The 17,187-nt window shown below is 40.5% G+C and overlaps 1 protein-coding gene across 1 annotated transcript in view; it reads left to right on the top strand.

Annotated features, from left to right (window-relative positions):
• cntn5 (contactin 5) overlaps positions 1 to 17,187 on the top strand; it is a 73,633-nt gene that overhangs the window by 48,522 nt on the left and 7,924 nt on the right. The window contains exons 9-18 of the mRNA XM_062473124.1: positions 354 to 535; positions 1,763 to 1,899; positions 2,092 to 2,221; positions 5,912 to 6,056; positions 10,251 to 10,378; positions 10,784 to 10,959; positions 13,223 to 13,343; positions 14,623 to 14,781; positions 16,217 to 16,366; positions 17,022 to 17,092. Coding sequence (XP_062329108.1) covers positions 354 to 535; positions 1,763 to 1,899; positions 2,092 to 2,221; positions 5,912 to 6,056; positions 10,251 to 10,378; positions 10,784 to 10,959; positions 13,223 to 13,343; positions 14,623 to 14,781; positions 16,217 to 16,366; positions 17,022 to 17,092 — 1,399 coding nt within the window. The remainder of the gene's footprint in view (positions 1 to 353; positions 536 to 1,762; positions 1,900 to 2,091; positions 2,222 to 5,911; positions 6,057 to 10,250; positions 10,379 to 10,783; positions 10,960 to 13,222; positions 13,344 to 14,622; positions 14,782 to 16,216; positions 16,367 to 17,021; positions 17,093 to 17,187) is intronic.

Below are 17,187 nucleotides of genomic sequence, written 5' to 3' on the forward strand. Positions count from 1 at the left end.
GTAGTTTACTCATAGCAGACATAAAATCATATCAAATTTATCACACATTGCTAATGATGTCTATTGATTGAAGTGTACTTGCACCTATGTGCAGATTTATTTTTTTAACGGTAAAAGTCACTTAGATAGGGTTGTACAAGTGATTAATTATTAAGAGAACCATCATATCAGTGAATGGATGCAAAACACATGCTACAGTACAGTATACTGCATGTATTATTAATAGTGCACTATATTTTCCCAGCCTGCCTTTACAGTATGTTGAGTGAGTGTTGGTACAGACTGTTCTAAGTTCACGCCTCAATTCCCTACTCCTCCTCCACCCCTCTCCATCCTCCATTCCACCCACCAAGTCCTGTGCCAACTATCACATGGAGGAAGATCAATGGCAACATTCCCAAAAAGGCCCGGCTTCGAAAGTCCCAGGCTGTGCTGGAGATTCCCAACATCCAGCTGGAAGACTCAGGGATGTATGAGTGCAAGGCAGAGAATCCAAGGGGCGGCACAGCCTTCAAAGGCCATCTGCAGGTTTACAGTAAGTTTCATTTGAGATTTTTATCGCAGCCCTGGCTAAATTCCTCTCCCTAACCTATTGCCTTTTATTGTGCTTTTGTCCCAGTCTGTTCTCCATCTCAGCACTTTCACTGATAAATATGTATACGGCTGTGATATGGTTTGATCTTGGTGATTCTTACAATCTGTATCTACATATATTTTTGTAATGCTAATATGTTGGACACCTATCTCTTCACTGTCAAGAATATATCCTTTATAGTCTTGGCAAAAATATAAAGGTACATTTGTCACTTTCAAGTAAGTACTTCATTCTAAACAAATCTGTATAGACGCATAATAATTAGATTGTGTTTGCATTTCCTGTTGACCCAGCATGATTCATCCAAAAATAAACTTGGTTGGAAACCTTTTAGTTGAAAGAGATTGGTTGCAGTAATGCAAGGTCACATGTCCCCACATGTGAGTGGTTTGCCGGAGGAGTCTGCAGCATTTATGTCCCATCAGAGCTCCACATCATCCTGGTCTGTCAAGACAGACAGGAGGCCTCCATTGAGCGAGCTGAACTGGTATGCGTGGCACGGTCTCCTCTACTCTTTGCATATGCCACTTTCAGTGTGATAGCTTTTTTTTCATGTGGTTTGATTGAATGATTATGGTCAGGGAGGTCCCTCTCACAATGAAGGTTCACACAACAGCATGACCTGTGCAAATTACATTCACCGTGAGCCTGCTACAAATTAGGCTCCCCTTTCTCTCTGTGATGTACGGAGAATGGGAGTTGCCAGGGAGTACAGGGGCCTTGGAATCATGTCTTCCCAAGGCTGAGGCTGTTCATTATCTTGGCTCTGTGTGCATGGTATGAGCCCTGGAGATGGGCGGGAGGAAGAACAGGCACCCAAGCAGAGAGGTTTATTGCCATGGGCAGGGGCAGTAACTCAAGGAGGCATTGTCTTTGGTAGAGGTTACTCATGCTGTCCTGCCATCGACTGGGTTTGAGATATGTACTCTGAATGAAACACAACAAGTTTGAACTGTAAAGCCATAACTGGAGAGTGGATGTACACTCCTATGTACTGTATCAGGATTATTTTAAATTCAAGTAAATTAGCCACATGATGTCATGCTGTGTGTAATGTACAGTACTGTGTTGTACTATCTGTGTATATTATGCATGTGTTTTAGCTGTGTGTTTGTGCTTGCATCCACTGAATATGTTTCATTTATTTCCATGTGTTTTTCGTTGAAGCCTACCCACAATGGATCAGCATGATTAATGACACCCAACTGGATAGTGGAGATCGTCTCCAGTGGGAGTGCAAGGCCACAGGGAAGCCCAGACCCGCCTATCGCTGGCTGCGCAACGGTTTCCCAGTCACCCCTCAGGTACTCACAAAACGCTACTGTTTCTAAAACAAAACTCCATGATGCATAGGTATGTTAGCCAGAAACATAGTAATTGAGCTACAAATCGCAAGAACAGAAAATACTGCATACATACATTATGTGTTTCCCCTTCCCTGTCACTGTCCAATTGTTTTCATGCCAGTTATGAGTTAAATATTATCTTTGTTACAGAGCAGAGTGGAAATGGTGAATGGAGAACTGGTCATCCAGAAAGTGCAGCAAGCAGACTCGGGAATGTACCAGTGCGTTGCAGAAAATAAATACGGTGCCATCTATTCCAGTGCAGAACTCAAGATCTTAGGTATTTATCCATTGTGTGTAGATTAGATCTGACACATTACATTCACATTCATAATTTCTGTTCAGACAGACCTTGAAAAAAACCTCACACAGAAGCCTGACACTTCCAACTTTGTTTGTGTTTGTTATTATTTGGGTGTTTGTCATGTTGACAAAATGAAGTGCAAAAAGTAATTGGCTGTTGAACAAAAAGTCAGGTGGGAAGTCAAGTGGCTGAGCGGTTAGGGAGTCGGGCTAGTAATCTGAAGGTTACCGGTTCGATTCCCGGCTGTGCCAAAGACGTTGTGTCCTTGGGCAAGGCACTTCACCCTACTTGCCTCAGGGGGAATGTACTTACTGTAAGTCGCTCTGGATAAGAGTGTCTGCTAAATGATTAAATGTAAATGTAAAAAACAATTTGTTCGTAAATGTAGAATAACCAGTTTTTCCACTTGAGTTTGCATCTTCACAGTATAAACAATGAATGTCTGAAAGAGTATTGACATTTTGACACTGAACTAGGCAATGCGGATCGGGCAGAGAGATAGAAATGTAGAAGGAAAAAAACAAACCTTGAAGTGGGCCGATTGGCAATCAATGGTCCCTGATTTAAAAGTGACCCAAAGAGTTGTTGGCATGAATAAAAAGGCCCCCTTGTGGGTGATATCCAATGAGTTGCCTGACTGGATCACAGAGTAGCACAGAGCAATGTGCCCTTAGCCAAAGGTACAATGGAAAACAATGACATGCTCAAGGGGAAAACAACAGGGAAAACACTTTAATTGTGTTACGATGCTTTAAATCAGTTATGCTTGCAAATCCTTGGGTTTTGCTAATTTTCTTAGCATAGTCTAATATATGAGATTTTGCTTGAGATCTCTGAGATCTGCTGTGTAAATGGCTTACAGTTTCCACATGCAACCATCTGCAAATACAATATGCTGGTTGATTTAAGGGTTTATCATAACTAACCACTGAATAAGGATCCCCTCTATTATTCTTCAATCCACCAAACAATTTATATTGTTACATTCTCACAATTGGGTAGGTAAAAGCTTCTCAGAACATCCAAATAATTATATCCTTCCATATGTATGGTGGATTATTGGAAAACAATTGTTTTGAAATGTAGGGGGTTAAATATTGGCCAAACAACCAAAACAAATTCCCCTATGGTTTAAAGGAAGATGGGAAACTGAACAGTGCATTAACATGAACCAAATAATGCCAATACAAATAGAATTACTGTTATTTGACTCTTGGGTTTAATCAGAGCAAGAATGTGTCAAAGTAAGGTTAAATGAACCTGGTACCTACTCTACCATGATCATTGTAAATCAGTGAGAAAGCAAGAAGTGAGTAAGGAGTTAGAGTACAAGGACATAGTCAGAGCTGAGGAGAAGGTCTCAGGAGATCAAGAATCCACAGATCAATGCTTCACATTTCCCTTTATACACAAGGACAACCAATCAGACCACTTCTTGACCCTTACTTAGCAACATATGACGAGCAATGCCATGTAAGTTACACAATGGGGTGTGAGAGCCATCAAGTAGAGAGTCCGTCCAGAAACTCCAGACTTTAACATATGAGAGGTGGGGGCAGGTTGACACCCACCCATACAGAAAGAACTGCACTACCAAAGAAGACTTTATGTTGTGAAACTGTTCTCACTTTAGACAGTAACTATGTGAATCCTAAGGCCCTAAACAGCTGACAGGAATCAGACTGCACCTCCATCCTCCACTCCTTGTTGATGCACTCATTTTCTCCCTGTCAGCTCCAATACTGGGACACATCTAGTGACACTTGTGTTCCCATCTTCTCCTTTGCTGTGGGTCAGTCTGATTTATTATCTTTGTTACTCGCTCTGCTTCTTCAAATGAACACTATTGCCTTTGTTTGTGAACAGAAACTATACAACCTATAATTGGGTGAAATGTTACATTCATTTTATTGCTCTTACGTTGTAGATGTGTTTATGATGTTATACACTGTCTTAAAATAGATGCAATCATGAGAACTATGACATGGGTAGATGTAAGGGAATAACTGCTGTGCAGGTTTGCAGCAATGCAGTGTCTAGGGCACCATGAAGACCTAGATTGTGATAATGTTTATCTAAGATGACTAGGAGATGCAAACCCCCCCCTTCCCCAGATCTACAGTCAGAATGATGATATTTGGAAGCTGGTGATGAATGTTCTGCTAAGCATGTCCCCTGGGCCTACCATCCCAGTGACCTGTGTCCTTTGTGAGATGTCCACAAGCAAATACTATCAGGACAGATTACATGGCTAATAACACTCTGCAGATGAGCGATCACTGGAGGCTACGTGGGGACCTGGCTGGACCACGTGTGTGATCCCGTCCCAGATTTAGCTCTTCTGTGATGGGGATGGAGACAGTGAGGAAGGGAGGAGGGGTTGGAGGGGTTGGAGGGGGGGGGGGGCAGCAGGGGGAGTGTTGCCATCAGCTGCAGGGCGACTTTTACTATTAATTTTAAAACAAACACAAAAACCCACAACAAGTGCTTTGTTTTATTACTGTTGTCCATGTCCAAGGGGATCGATGCCTTTCAGGGGTCTGCCACAGGAGACAAGTAGAGGCTTGCTGCATGCGTGGCAGTGGGGCTGGCCACCAGCCAGAGTTGGCATTGAATAGTCATCATGTATAACATCCCCTACACAGCATCACTCAACATTTGAATAATGAGTTCTGACAAAGCCTTGCAGCGTATAGATGGCCCTAATGCCTAAAACAGCTGTAACGCACATAGAACAGTATTCACACCAACTGTGGATGTTTCCTACACTGTTCCCTTTGCGTGCTGCTTCGCCGTACAAGTTAATTACCCTGTCTTCTTTTGCCACTATTGTACAATTTTAGTGAAAGTGGAATTATGGACGTGAACTAAAATATAGTGTATAGAAAATGTGGGTACAAATATGATGATGCAGTCTGTCATTTTCGTGTTATATTCCAGACATCTTGATATGTTTGACACTTATGTAAAGGGCATTGCAATTACGTGTCTAATTTGAAGAGCTGCTGTAGCTCTAGCTAAATTTAACTCATCAGATGTGTCGTCCTATTGCCTCCAGATAGTTAGGATTATTGGAGTTAATTACTTTTAAATGTTAAAGTTCAGAAGGTGGAGGTTGGATTTTTTAAAATATTTATTTTACTTTTATCATACTGCCTGAATGTATTTTTACCGCAGGTAGAAAAATCTGCCCAACTATAGTGAACTAAACTGAGTCTCTAATTAGCCTACATGGCAGTTCAGTCTGTCCTTAGAATAACTAACACAATATTACAGTTATGAATTTGACATGATTACATGTTTTCAATGTCCTGTACACATTTTATGTACCTCAATGTTCTTTGGGGTCAATTTGACCCCATGCTGTTTTAGCTGTATAAATTATATTAGAAATATCATCATTTTACACACATCTGTTTGAATGTGAGGCTGGGAGGACCCATCTGCCAGAGCAAATAAAACAGAAGCTTGCACATTTTTCTGGTTCCCAGGTTGTGTATTTGTACAAACATTATGGTTATTTAATTGTGTTAAGTTATGAGGTGCCACATATGACCTATAATGTTTATTTTGGATATGCCCTTAAGTACATACACCTCCATATTGGTAATACTATTAGTATTTCCTATGATAATTCACCAACCATTGTGTTTGTCTTCTCTACAGCATCAGCCCCAATCTTTTACTCCAATCCTGTCAGGATTATTGCTACGCTTGGGAAAGACGTGTCACTGGAGTGCAAGCCCAGGGCATCACCCAAGCCAAGGATAACATGGAGAAGAGGAGACCGGAGGATACAGCCCAGCAGGAGGTAATGAAGCTGAGGTCCTGATGCACTACTAACATTAAGACCTGTTCTGCCTGCCAGGACACGTGAAAAGAGAAGGTTTAAAAGCACATTTCAAAAGCATATCATAAGAACACTTCTAATGTTAAGGGATCCTGGTATATTTTTGATTTGGGTGCACACCATGGAAAGAAATTGTTTTAAAAACGTGTTGAGTATAGATAGAGGAAATATGTTTCTAATTGATGATTCCTACGGTGGCACATGAACAGATGTTTCATAATGGTATAATTTAATAATAGAGGGGATTGCTTACCTAAAATAGTGTCAGGATTGTGTACCAAAGTAAACCCTGTTATGTTATTGTTCTAGTTGAAAACCCTTAGAGGAATTGTTTACATGTCTCTTAAACAAGTCTGTATCTCACTACAATCTCTGAAATTAAGTGTCATCTTCTGAAGAAAAAAACTCAGGTATTTCCAATGCCTTCGAGGCAGTTTTTCATATCGTCTCAGGGACACTGGCAATTTAGGGCCCTGTGATTGCATCTGGGTTTCTTGTGCGGTTTGATGCATCATCTTTTATGAGAAACAACTCTCCGTAGCGCTCCAGAGGGGGTGAGCAGGGTTGCGGAGCATCAATCAACTGGAGCGACAGCGGGGAAATTATCACTCAGTGCAGTGCATCCAGAGCTGTGAGTGAGGGAGCAAGCCCTTTGTTTAGCAGCTGAAATGTGGCGATCCGGTCAACACATCGGTAACAAGAGCAGCCAGTTGATTATCATTCTGTCTGATTTGAGTCCTCCCACTAAAACACTCAAACCGACTCGTGACTCACAGTTCATTTTAAATGTGGGTGTCACAAAAGATGTTGACTCGTGGATCATTTGCCATCTTCAAGGATCAGCAAATAAGTTTCAGCGTTTTGTATTGTAATGTATTTCAGAGTGTGATTTATTTGAGCTGGCTAGTGGCTAACTTACATTAACTGCCATCTGTTGTATTTTCTTTTCCTGATTATATTTCTCTGGTCCCTCTGACTTGAAGCAATATCGGCCTTGTTTAGCAACAAAGTTGCTAATTGTAAGCATCACATGATTATTTGCTGTCAAATACAAGCCTTGCTGCACATGAACAGCTTCCAACTCTCTTACCAGGCTGTATTAAACCCAGCCTGTGATATACAGTACTTTTTTTTAGTGACTACAATGAAATTGATGGGTAGGGATAGGCTATTGACCAAAAGGGTGACAAATGGCCAGAGTTTGTGTATATCTGAAGTGTACCAGAGATACTCTAATGCCTAACTTCTATTTGCAAGTTCCTTACATTTTTCCTTTTTGTATTGACAATATAAAGATGACGTCATTGTTTTAGTCAACGTGTATCTTTTCTAATATATAATTATCCGAATATAACATTTTGCATAAAGGAGGTTCTGTAGTTAGGACATATTTAGGGTATATTTCTACTCATCACTGAATAAAGGGAGAGGATCCTTCTCTCGACTTGACCAGGATAGCTTGACCAGGATGATTTCAACAAGGATTTTCTCGCATTAGCAATAGGAAAGAAAGACCTTTGTGGATGGAAGGAAGTTCAATTCTGGGATGAGCAGGGGTTGAATCGAAGCAGCTCCACGTTTATCTGGCATTGACAGCTGTGCTGACTTAATGAAGGTTTGTAATTAACATGGATTTCCGCTAATGTTCAGAGCTTTTGTCTCGTAAATGGAAAGTATTAATCCCATTAGTCAGAGACTATGTGGCAGGCTCAAGTGAAACCGAAGCATATTTTTTTAAAAGAGATAGACAAAAGAATAGCATAATTTGTTAATTTCATGGAATGTTCACAAACATTATCAAACATTCTTCGTTTTTACCATCTTTTTAATGTAAAGATTTTTAAGCTTTTCTTATAAATACCCATTATTACACCAGATTCAAAAAATGTATACGTACTAACTGCTATAAATGGTCATTCTTTTTTTATAGGATATATCTTGGTGTTTAGATACATTCCTTTTATTTTCCTCAGTCATGTTGGACCATTTGCATATCTTGTATACTCAACGGTGCACATTATCTCTGTCCTTCCGGTCTCAGTGTGCTTGTAAGTGAAGTATTTTCGTAATTTCTTCTGGCTGCAGTTTACTCTAAGATTTTCTGTGTGTGGGTGTATCTTGCTCTGCTTTTTGTCTGACTTTGGGGTGGATATTATATATTACTTAATAAATATTCACACTACGGCCGAGAGTGTGTGGACACTTTATACACAGACACCTGCTTCTTGAACTTTCCATTCCAAAATCATGGACATTAAAATGAAGTTGGTTCCCACTTTGTTTCCAGAACTGCCTCCACTTTTCTGGCAAGGCTTTCCAATAGACAGGAAATTGATGCAGGACTTGCTTCCATTTAGCCACAAAGCATTAAAAGGTTGGGCACTGATGTTGAGTAATTAGACCTGGCTTGCAGATAGCGTTACATTTGATCCCAAAAGTGTATGATGGTGTTTAGGTCAGGGCAAAGATCACAAAGGGTGATCCATATGGAAGGGTTTTGTCAAGTTCGGTGTGAAAAAATTAGCTTGGCCTGCACAGATACCTGACCTAAACACCACCAAACACATTTGGAAAATTATAATGGAAAACCAGGCACCAATCAGTGCCTAACCTCTCAAATGCTCTTGTGAATGGAAGCAAATTCCGACAGACACTCCAAAATCTTGTGGACAGCCTTCTCAGAAAAGTGGCAGCTGTTACAGCCAAAAAGAGAAGGCCAACAAGAAGGCCATATGAATGGTTCCCATTTCCATAATGTTCAACAATCTACAGCACAGGTTATGTGTGATGATGAGGTGTCCACTTCCTTTGTGTGTATCATATATCGTCATCCTCCAGAACCAGTTGAAATTTAAAAAATATTGATACTGAACATAAAAGGATTTTAACATAGACACTAACAAGGGAACATAGACTAACCATAATCCTTGATCCTAACCCTTCAGTATATACTTCTCCATATAGCCAGATGCTCACTCTCTCTCTTCAGTTCCTTGGAAGGGTGTCAGAAACTCGGTTACATCTTCCCTTCCTGGTACACAGTGTATTTGACAAGTTGGAGATGTTGTTAGCTACTGAATACTCTATTCTTAGCAATTTCGTTATAAGTTGCATAGTTTCAACTGTATTTTCATAGCATGTGTTCTCCTGAGCATAACAGGGATGAGGGTGGTGTTGGTGAATTCAGCAGGCAGGCTACTAGTGGTAGTTATAATATAGTAGATTTGTTTTACCTCTTCATTACCCTTGCCTCTCTCCAGAGGACAGCTGTGTGATACGCTTGTCTTGCTTTGACAGGATTTTGCATTCTATAAATTGGACGTACGGTAACAGTTGTCAAGGTTTGACAATCTCAGTTATGCAACCACTGTGCGTGTTACATGTATAATTGATTCATAGCTTCTTTGAATATACATTATCTCAAAAATGCCTAGTTCATGTCAGATGAGAAAAATAATGCATAAAGCTACACTTCAGTAGAAAGTTGTGGACCATACTCCCCTGTTTACAGTACTTGCCTTTACTCATTTAAATGTGTTACTGTATTTATTGACATTGAAATTGTGTGATTACTTGGGTCCATTGAAGGCTTTTGGATTGTTTCAGGGGGTTTTTTAGGTCTTTTTCCTGTTGAATTTACATTTTAAATTGAACCCTGTTTGCAAATACTTATCTTTACTGATAGCATCTGTTGAGTAATCCGCTTCCAGATAGGACTATTTAATACTATCAGCAGATCAGGATCATTAATGAATTTAAATAGTTGATTGATCTTGTATAGATGGCCAAACATTTTTGTTTCAGTGCTCAGTCTCACTGGCACAGTACCCTTGAAGGTTATAAGGAATATTCACTTGCCAACAATTGTGTCCTCAAAGAACTTGGTGCAACTTTCTTGTCAGAAGAAACTTGTCGAATCTATACAATGTGAATTGTTTAAACCCCCCCAAAAAAAACTTTAAATGCCCCATGTTCCTAACTAAAAGTATCAAACCCTTTGTCTTTTCAAGCTGTTCTGTTTGACCTTGCACATAGTGTATATATGTTCATTAATACTATTACAAACAACTGAACATTCATAACATGGTGTCCCAGCAATTTACACATGCATTTGTTTCTTATACCTATATTGATTTTTTGTGTCCTTTCTGACAGGATTATGCTGTTGCGGAACAACACTCTGAGAATCGTTAACTCCAGCCGAGCGGATGAGGGGAACTATGTGTGCCGAGCTGAGAATCAGTTTGGCTCAGCAGAGATGACTGCCATGCTGTGGGTAAAAGGTAAGTGATGCCCACGGGGCCTGTATTTTCTGCCAAATTAGCGCAAGTCAACCACCAGCAAACAATACCTTCTGTCGTCGCTGCCCCCTCCACGCACCTCTGCCTGGGTGCTCGGAACGCCACCGGAATTTATTGTGGTTGTTCAACCATGAAGTTAGGGCTTTCACATTCCAACGTCATTTCACAAGGGCACACCTTGACTGTGTTAGGGCTGTTACATAGATGCAACATTCACAGTCAAGATCAGAGGACCCCAGAATGTACCGGACAAAGTTGATTGTTGAGGCCAAGTGAAGGTTGCGTGATTTGTGTGATAATAAATATGTATTTGTTGCTGCTGCTCAGTATTAGCCTTGGGTAGTCTGATTGTTGCACCATGACAGTGTAGCAGTGTTGTGCTTTCAGAGGCCATGCGTGTGGAGCTTAGTCCCAGCAGAGTGGAGGTGACGGTGGGGGAGAGTGTGGTTTTGAGCTGCAAGGCAACACATGACCCATCGCTGGATGTGGCTTTCCAGTGGCTCCTCAACCAGAAACCTTTAAACTTCCAACAGGACGGCAACCACTTTGAATACATCCAAACAGTAAGGGACTTTACCATTTATGTAGATTCAATTGTACTTTGTAATGGCTACACATTTAGCAACAATTTAGAAGGTTACTTATATTGGGCAGTTATTATTGATTGAACAGATGATCGATTTTGTAAAAAATGTACCTTACCTTCATGCATGCATAGTCACTGCTCTGGTTCAAGAGAGGTTGTACAGTATAGTTTATGATTTTAGGCACGACTCGTTGCACCGTGCAGACTTGTTAAACTTGAATGAGAATCAATCTCTTGAAAGGTCATGCAACCCCAGATGTCATCATGATTAAGAACCTGCAGTAGAACACATCGTAATGCTCATCAAAGTGAACAAGAACCCACAGATAAGCACAGAGCGCATGTTAGGTCGCTGCTGTGATTTATACCTCCTAAAGCAGTAGTGGGCTGCTAGATTGAGGAGATGCACAAACCCTTCACAGACACTGCTGACCATCTCAAGAGTATTTTTCTTGTCATTTATTCAATCTTGAAATGGCACAACTGAATTCGTACATTTATTTGAAAATGGAAAAGCAAGCTTTCTCTCTAAGAAGAATTATGGGAGAGATTGAAACCCTCTCATCTTTTTGTAGGGAAATTAGGAGGTAAACACAGCCTCCAGCAATTGATTTGAGTGAGTGATGAGCAAAACCACAGACTGAGCTAGACAAACACACACACGTGTGTGCATGCTCACTCACTCACACTCATACAAACAAACCGAGCATACAGTATGCAACTTTACATCATTTAGACTGTTACTTGTGTTATTTCAAATTAATTCAATTTGGATGGACAATGGTTTATCTGTACAATGATAAAAACAAGACCTCTTGCACTTTTTTATACTTCCCCCTACCACCTTAATCGTTCAAAAACAAATAACCTTTGCATGACATAATTGTTTGCATGGATGATCATTTCAAGGCTTTTCAGTACCCTTTCTGCCTGCACAAGTTAATAGTCTTTCTATTTCTCGTTCTGTAATTGGAATGAATCGGCCTGCCTACAGTACAGTACCTGTCAGAGCTAACGCAATTAGTTTTTATCCTCTAAATAATGGAATATAGGCATTTTGTCTTTTTTCTGCAGGCAAATACTTCAACACTGTTACCTCCAAATCAGCACTTAGCGAATGAGTGAGATCATTAATTGGGAAACCCAAATGTAAAGGACGGCATGTGAAATGGAATTCATAAAATAAATTATAAAGTAATACGTTTATGTGAAACAAATTATGAAAATGAAATGCAGCTCAAATTGTGAAGTTAGAGGCAGGCTGCTTGACAGAACTGATTGAAAGAATATTTTATTGTACTTGAATTATGTATAAGCAGTTACTCCACATTACCAATTCCCTCCTCCCAAGTACATGTGCTGTAAATAAGGGTAAAAGAAATGTAAAATATCTTATGCAGTATACTAAAGATTGAATCATTTTAAATGTAATATGTTCTCTTTCAATAGTTTCCTGAATTGTAATTTATTTGTCAATATATATAAATGTTATCTTAAGTGAACAGTACATCAATCACCATATAACTACATAGTATCTACATAACAACCAGTATTATTAACATGGTTACAAATGAATTGTCATGTAAATGCAGGTTAAAGCAATTACAAGGTTATCAGAATTTTACTATAAACTATGTAATAATGTATACAACTATAATAATATTTAATCAAATATAAGTCCTCATGTCAATACAGTGTTGTTACCACAGTTTATACTTTTCAGTGAGCAGTCAAAGAGACAGAATATTGAGGAAGAAACTGAGCACACCCTCATAGATGAACACCCAACATCCAGTATTCCTGTGAAGTCCCACTCTCTCCACAAGGGCCTGAAGTGAGATGTTGAAAAATATGACATTCCTATCCTGGTCTGTCCTCAGTTAGAATCCAAACCCTGGAGAGACAAAGCATTTTTAGTGGCAATGCTCTACAGGCACAGAGGACTTCGACTTGATTCATGGTCTGTAATTTTAATCAGGTTATGTGCTAAACAGCTGCCTGTAGACCTTGAATTGTTCCCAGTCTTGCCTTGGGCGTTTCTCATTTCAAGAGACAGAAAAAAACACAGGGGGACTGAAGGAGAGTAATAGCGAGCAAGCATCAGAATTTAACAGGAATCTCTTAAGCCCCATGCACCTGTATGGGATATACTTGAAGGATCACATTGCTTAGGTGTCAAGCACACATGGATGTTGGATTTCTCTCTAACTTTTCTGTGACACTCCCTGCTTGTCATGCAGCAGTCCTCAACGGTGGATTTGATGATAAGGAGCATTCTGCTGAAGCATGCTGGGAAATATGGCTGCCGGGCTCAGACCAGTGCTGACACGGTGTTTGCGGAGGCAGAGCTGCTTGTTAGAGGTGAGCTTGTTATCTGAAGGGGTCTCGTTAGCTCATGTTGGTAGTCATACGCCAGAACTTAACCAACCAACTTTGACACGGATTACCCATGGAATCGTCACTCAATATCATGTTGATGTGTTTCAGCACCAGACAGGTCAGGAGTGATTGGCATTGTGCTGAAATCTGCCTCATTTTAAGGGAAGATGGTGGAGGTGGTCAGGTGTTGAAGTCATTTCAACTGTTGACCCAGCCCAGACCATTTGAGTGGCTCAGAATGTTACTGCACTTTTCTCTCTAAGGAGAAGCTCATTTTCTACATGGGTAGAATATGGTTCTTAAAAACAGAACAGAGGAATTTACCATTTTAATCTTTGAGGATAATGTCACGTATGAAACCTCAGATCTATCAATACTGTCATACTGTATACGTGTACACAATTAGACCATGATCCCATTGACCTCAAAGATTCTTACAGAATTTTGCGTTGTTTCAGTTACATGTGGTTAGGATGGATGACATGTTTTTCTTAATGGCTGTTTATAATAAGAGCAGAGCCTCGACTTCTTAGTCCTCAATTTTTAAACAGAGGTCCTTTTCTGCTTTACCCACAGTGACACACAATGCATATTAATGTCTTAAAATGCTAATCTACCTTTAAATGCAACCTTTTAATGGGCCCTTCTTGGGGACACAAAACATTGGTTTTCATTGGGCGTACCAGCTGTCAGCTTTTCATTTACAGCTGTTACCTCTAGAGCCCTCAGACGTTTGCTGCACTTGCAGATTACATTTACTTCTGAAGGCTGAGGTAAACATATGTTTGGTTGTATCAAACAGAGGACAGTCTGCCGCCACACAATCATGCTCAACAGAGCTGACAAACCGCCTCAGAAAAGCCAGAGAAAAAGCTTCAGTAGCCCTTAATCAGCATGTAATCCTTGGCGAGAGATCTATGTCCGCCCAAATCCTGGTATGGTTAAGTAAGTCGTTGTGTTTGTGTTCTGTGAGATTACAAGAGGGAAATGTATTGAAGTCTTTGCTATAGACACTTAATTTCGCTGCTCCCTGCATACTTGCGTGATTGCATGCATGGATTTTAATAGCAGCCATGCGTGTTAAAGACATGGTAATGTGAACCAGCTCATTCGGTATTCATTTAAACAGCAAAGGAGATTGGGTTGCTTTTCTCGTCTGGTGGGGTGTGTGCAGCCGCATTGAGGTCTCGCCTCAGTGGTCCAGCTGTTTAGGTTTGTAATTTAGTCTCTGAGTCTCATGACCTTCTTCTCTCCCCACCAGGTCCCCCAGGACCCCCAGGAGTGGTGATAGTGGAGGAGATCACAGACACCACCGCCACTCTGTCCTGGAGTCGCGGGGTGGACAACCACAGCCCTATCAGCACCTATAATTTACAGGCCCGCAGCCCATTTTCATTAGGCTGGCAGACTGTCAGAACAGGTAATCAATAGAAAGGAAAATGTAACCACTGGATCTAGGGGAACGGGGGACTTGCTGTGGCTAGAAGTCCACTCAGAGGTCTGCCTCTTGCTAAATGTCTTAAGGCACAGAGCTGAGCTAACAAGTGCAAGGTCACTGTTGTCATATATTACCGAAAATATCATTACGTGTTCAGGTGAGTCAGTACCACCTTTAATGTATTTATTCCTTTTGACGAGTCCTCTAACTCCCTCAGCAAAAAAAATGCCATTCTTACTCAACACTGATTCCAAAAATCTGAAGTCAGTTTCTTCTCAAAGTAGCAAAGGTTTCAAATAGTTGGACTGTTGTCCTCGGTTCAACTGTCATTTTATGTTTCAACTTGGCTGTTGTTCAATGGAGATTAATGAAAAATTGAGCTCATATTAGGTGTCAGTGGTTGGAATTACATGCAAAATCGTGTCAAAGGGTAAAGGAAAATTAACCTCTTTTGGCAAGAATTACAAAGCAGGCTTCTGTTCATCCAGAGTGCTGTGGGACTGCAAATGTGCTGCACCAAGTTTTTACTTGACTGTCAGGCTTTATTTTTTGGTTCTTGACAGCTAACTCATCTATTACTACCCTGAAATGTCAAAGGATAATAGCTAGCTAAAATCCTGTAAATTATGTTTACGTCCTGCAAATACTGGGAATGGTTGAGAATAAAAGTTTGTATGACCTGATAATGATTCATCCCTATACACGCACGCACGCACACACACACACATATATATAATATCACCCTCTTCATTACTCCTCTTACATCACAGCTGTTGAACAACATTAATGGTGATGAAACACAATTAGGGTCTCGGTGACACATTGTAAGTGGTGAACTTGTTAAGATTAGCATGAAGCAAAGGGGGCTTTTAGCTCGCTGGCCTTACAAACAGAGTTATCAGCTCATGTTTGAGTAGCAGCTTGAAAGAGTGGCCTCTTGGTAATGTGCATCGGATGATAAGAGGTTGCTAGCAACAGACCAGTCTGAACATATGGGGAATAGTGATCTAAGCCAGTGAGAATCTGCTAGCTCATTTGTGTTATGAATGCTCTCTCTCGGTCAGCTATTCATTTGCAATATGCGGATATAGGCTTATCCACACATCCCTGCTTTACAGAGACTATCTCTGAAATGGTGAATACAAATATAACTGAGTGCATAGCCAGTACATTAGCCCATATTCACTTATATAGGTATTACTGCGATATGGGGAATTGGGCTAGTAATCCAAAAGTTGCTGGTTCGATTCCTGGCTGTTCCAAATGACGTTGTGTCCTTGGGCAAGGCACTTCACCCTACTTGCCTCGGGGAGAATGTCCCTGTACTTACTGTAAGTCGCTCTGGATAAGAGCGTCTGCTAAATGACTAAATGTAAATGTCTTCCATAAGTAAGATACCATGGTGTTTTGTTCACAGACCCAGAACCAGTCATAGGGGACTTAGAGTCAGCCATGGCTGTGGACCTCAACCCCTGGGTGGAGTATGAATTCAGAGTAGTGGCCAGCAATGCTATTGGGACCGGGGACCCTAGCGCTCCTTCCAGAGGGGTTAGGACAAAAGAAGCAGGTAAAAGTCACCCGGCCACAGAAAAACTGCATGGCCAATCTACACCAAACTATTCTGTTAAGGTTGTGATTAAGATGCAGACTATGTTCAATATCACTGGACAACATGGCATTTTAAATCATGATGAACATTCTGGTTTTAGCTGTATTATTAAATCTGTGCAGTGCAATGTTTCTTCCATAACATGAAGTGATATAATGTACGTAGTTGGTGCCCCGCACAACTCCTCATAACCATGCTGCATTTCCTTTGTGAACCCTCTCCATTTTAATTGGCCTAGACATTGAAAATAAGATGCTTACTTGAATTTAGATAAGTTTAGTGTTTGAGCTAAAGCACCTAGGCACTCACACCCGGAGGCAAAGATGTGGCAGAATCAACTATTTATGGACAACACCTCACTGTGACAGTTTGGATCAAATATGCAGCCTCGCTAAACTCCAAGTTTCTCGTTATAATATGAAAATAACAAAGGTGAAGGGTAATAAAAAAATACCATACCATACTAGCCTTATCTATTCAACCCAATTAACAAGCTAGACACAGTTAATGAGTGTTTTGTGCATTCAGGAGTATACAGCTCTTATTAAAATAATCTAACATGTACAGAAAGTGTTCTACTAAAAGACTTGTGTTGCTCTTGTGTGCCACACAGTACCATCGGTGGCTCCAGCTAATGTAAGCGGGGGAAATGGCCGCAGGCATGAACTGGTCATCTCATGGGAGGTAAGGTCTTCTGTTAACCTCCAGACAACAGCAATGTCATAACAAATGTGACCAAATGCCCATGTGTCATATGTTTAAATATTGCCCTAGTTTAG

Source organism: Osmerus eperlanus, chromosome 11 (assembly GCF_963692335.1).
Source record: "Osmerus eperlanus chromosome 11, fOsmEpe2.1, whole genome shotgun sequence".
In the NCBI taxonomy this organism is placed as follows: Eukaryota; Metazoa; Chordata; class Actinopteri; order Osmeriformes; family Osmeridae; genus Osmerus; species Osmerus eperlanus.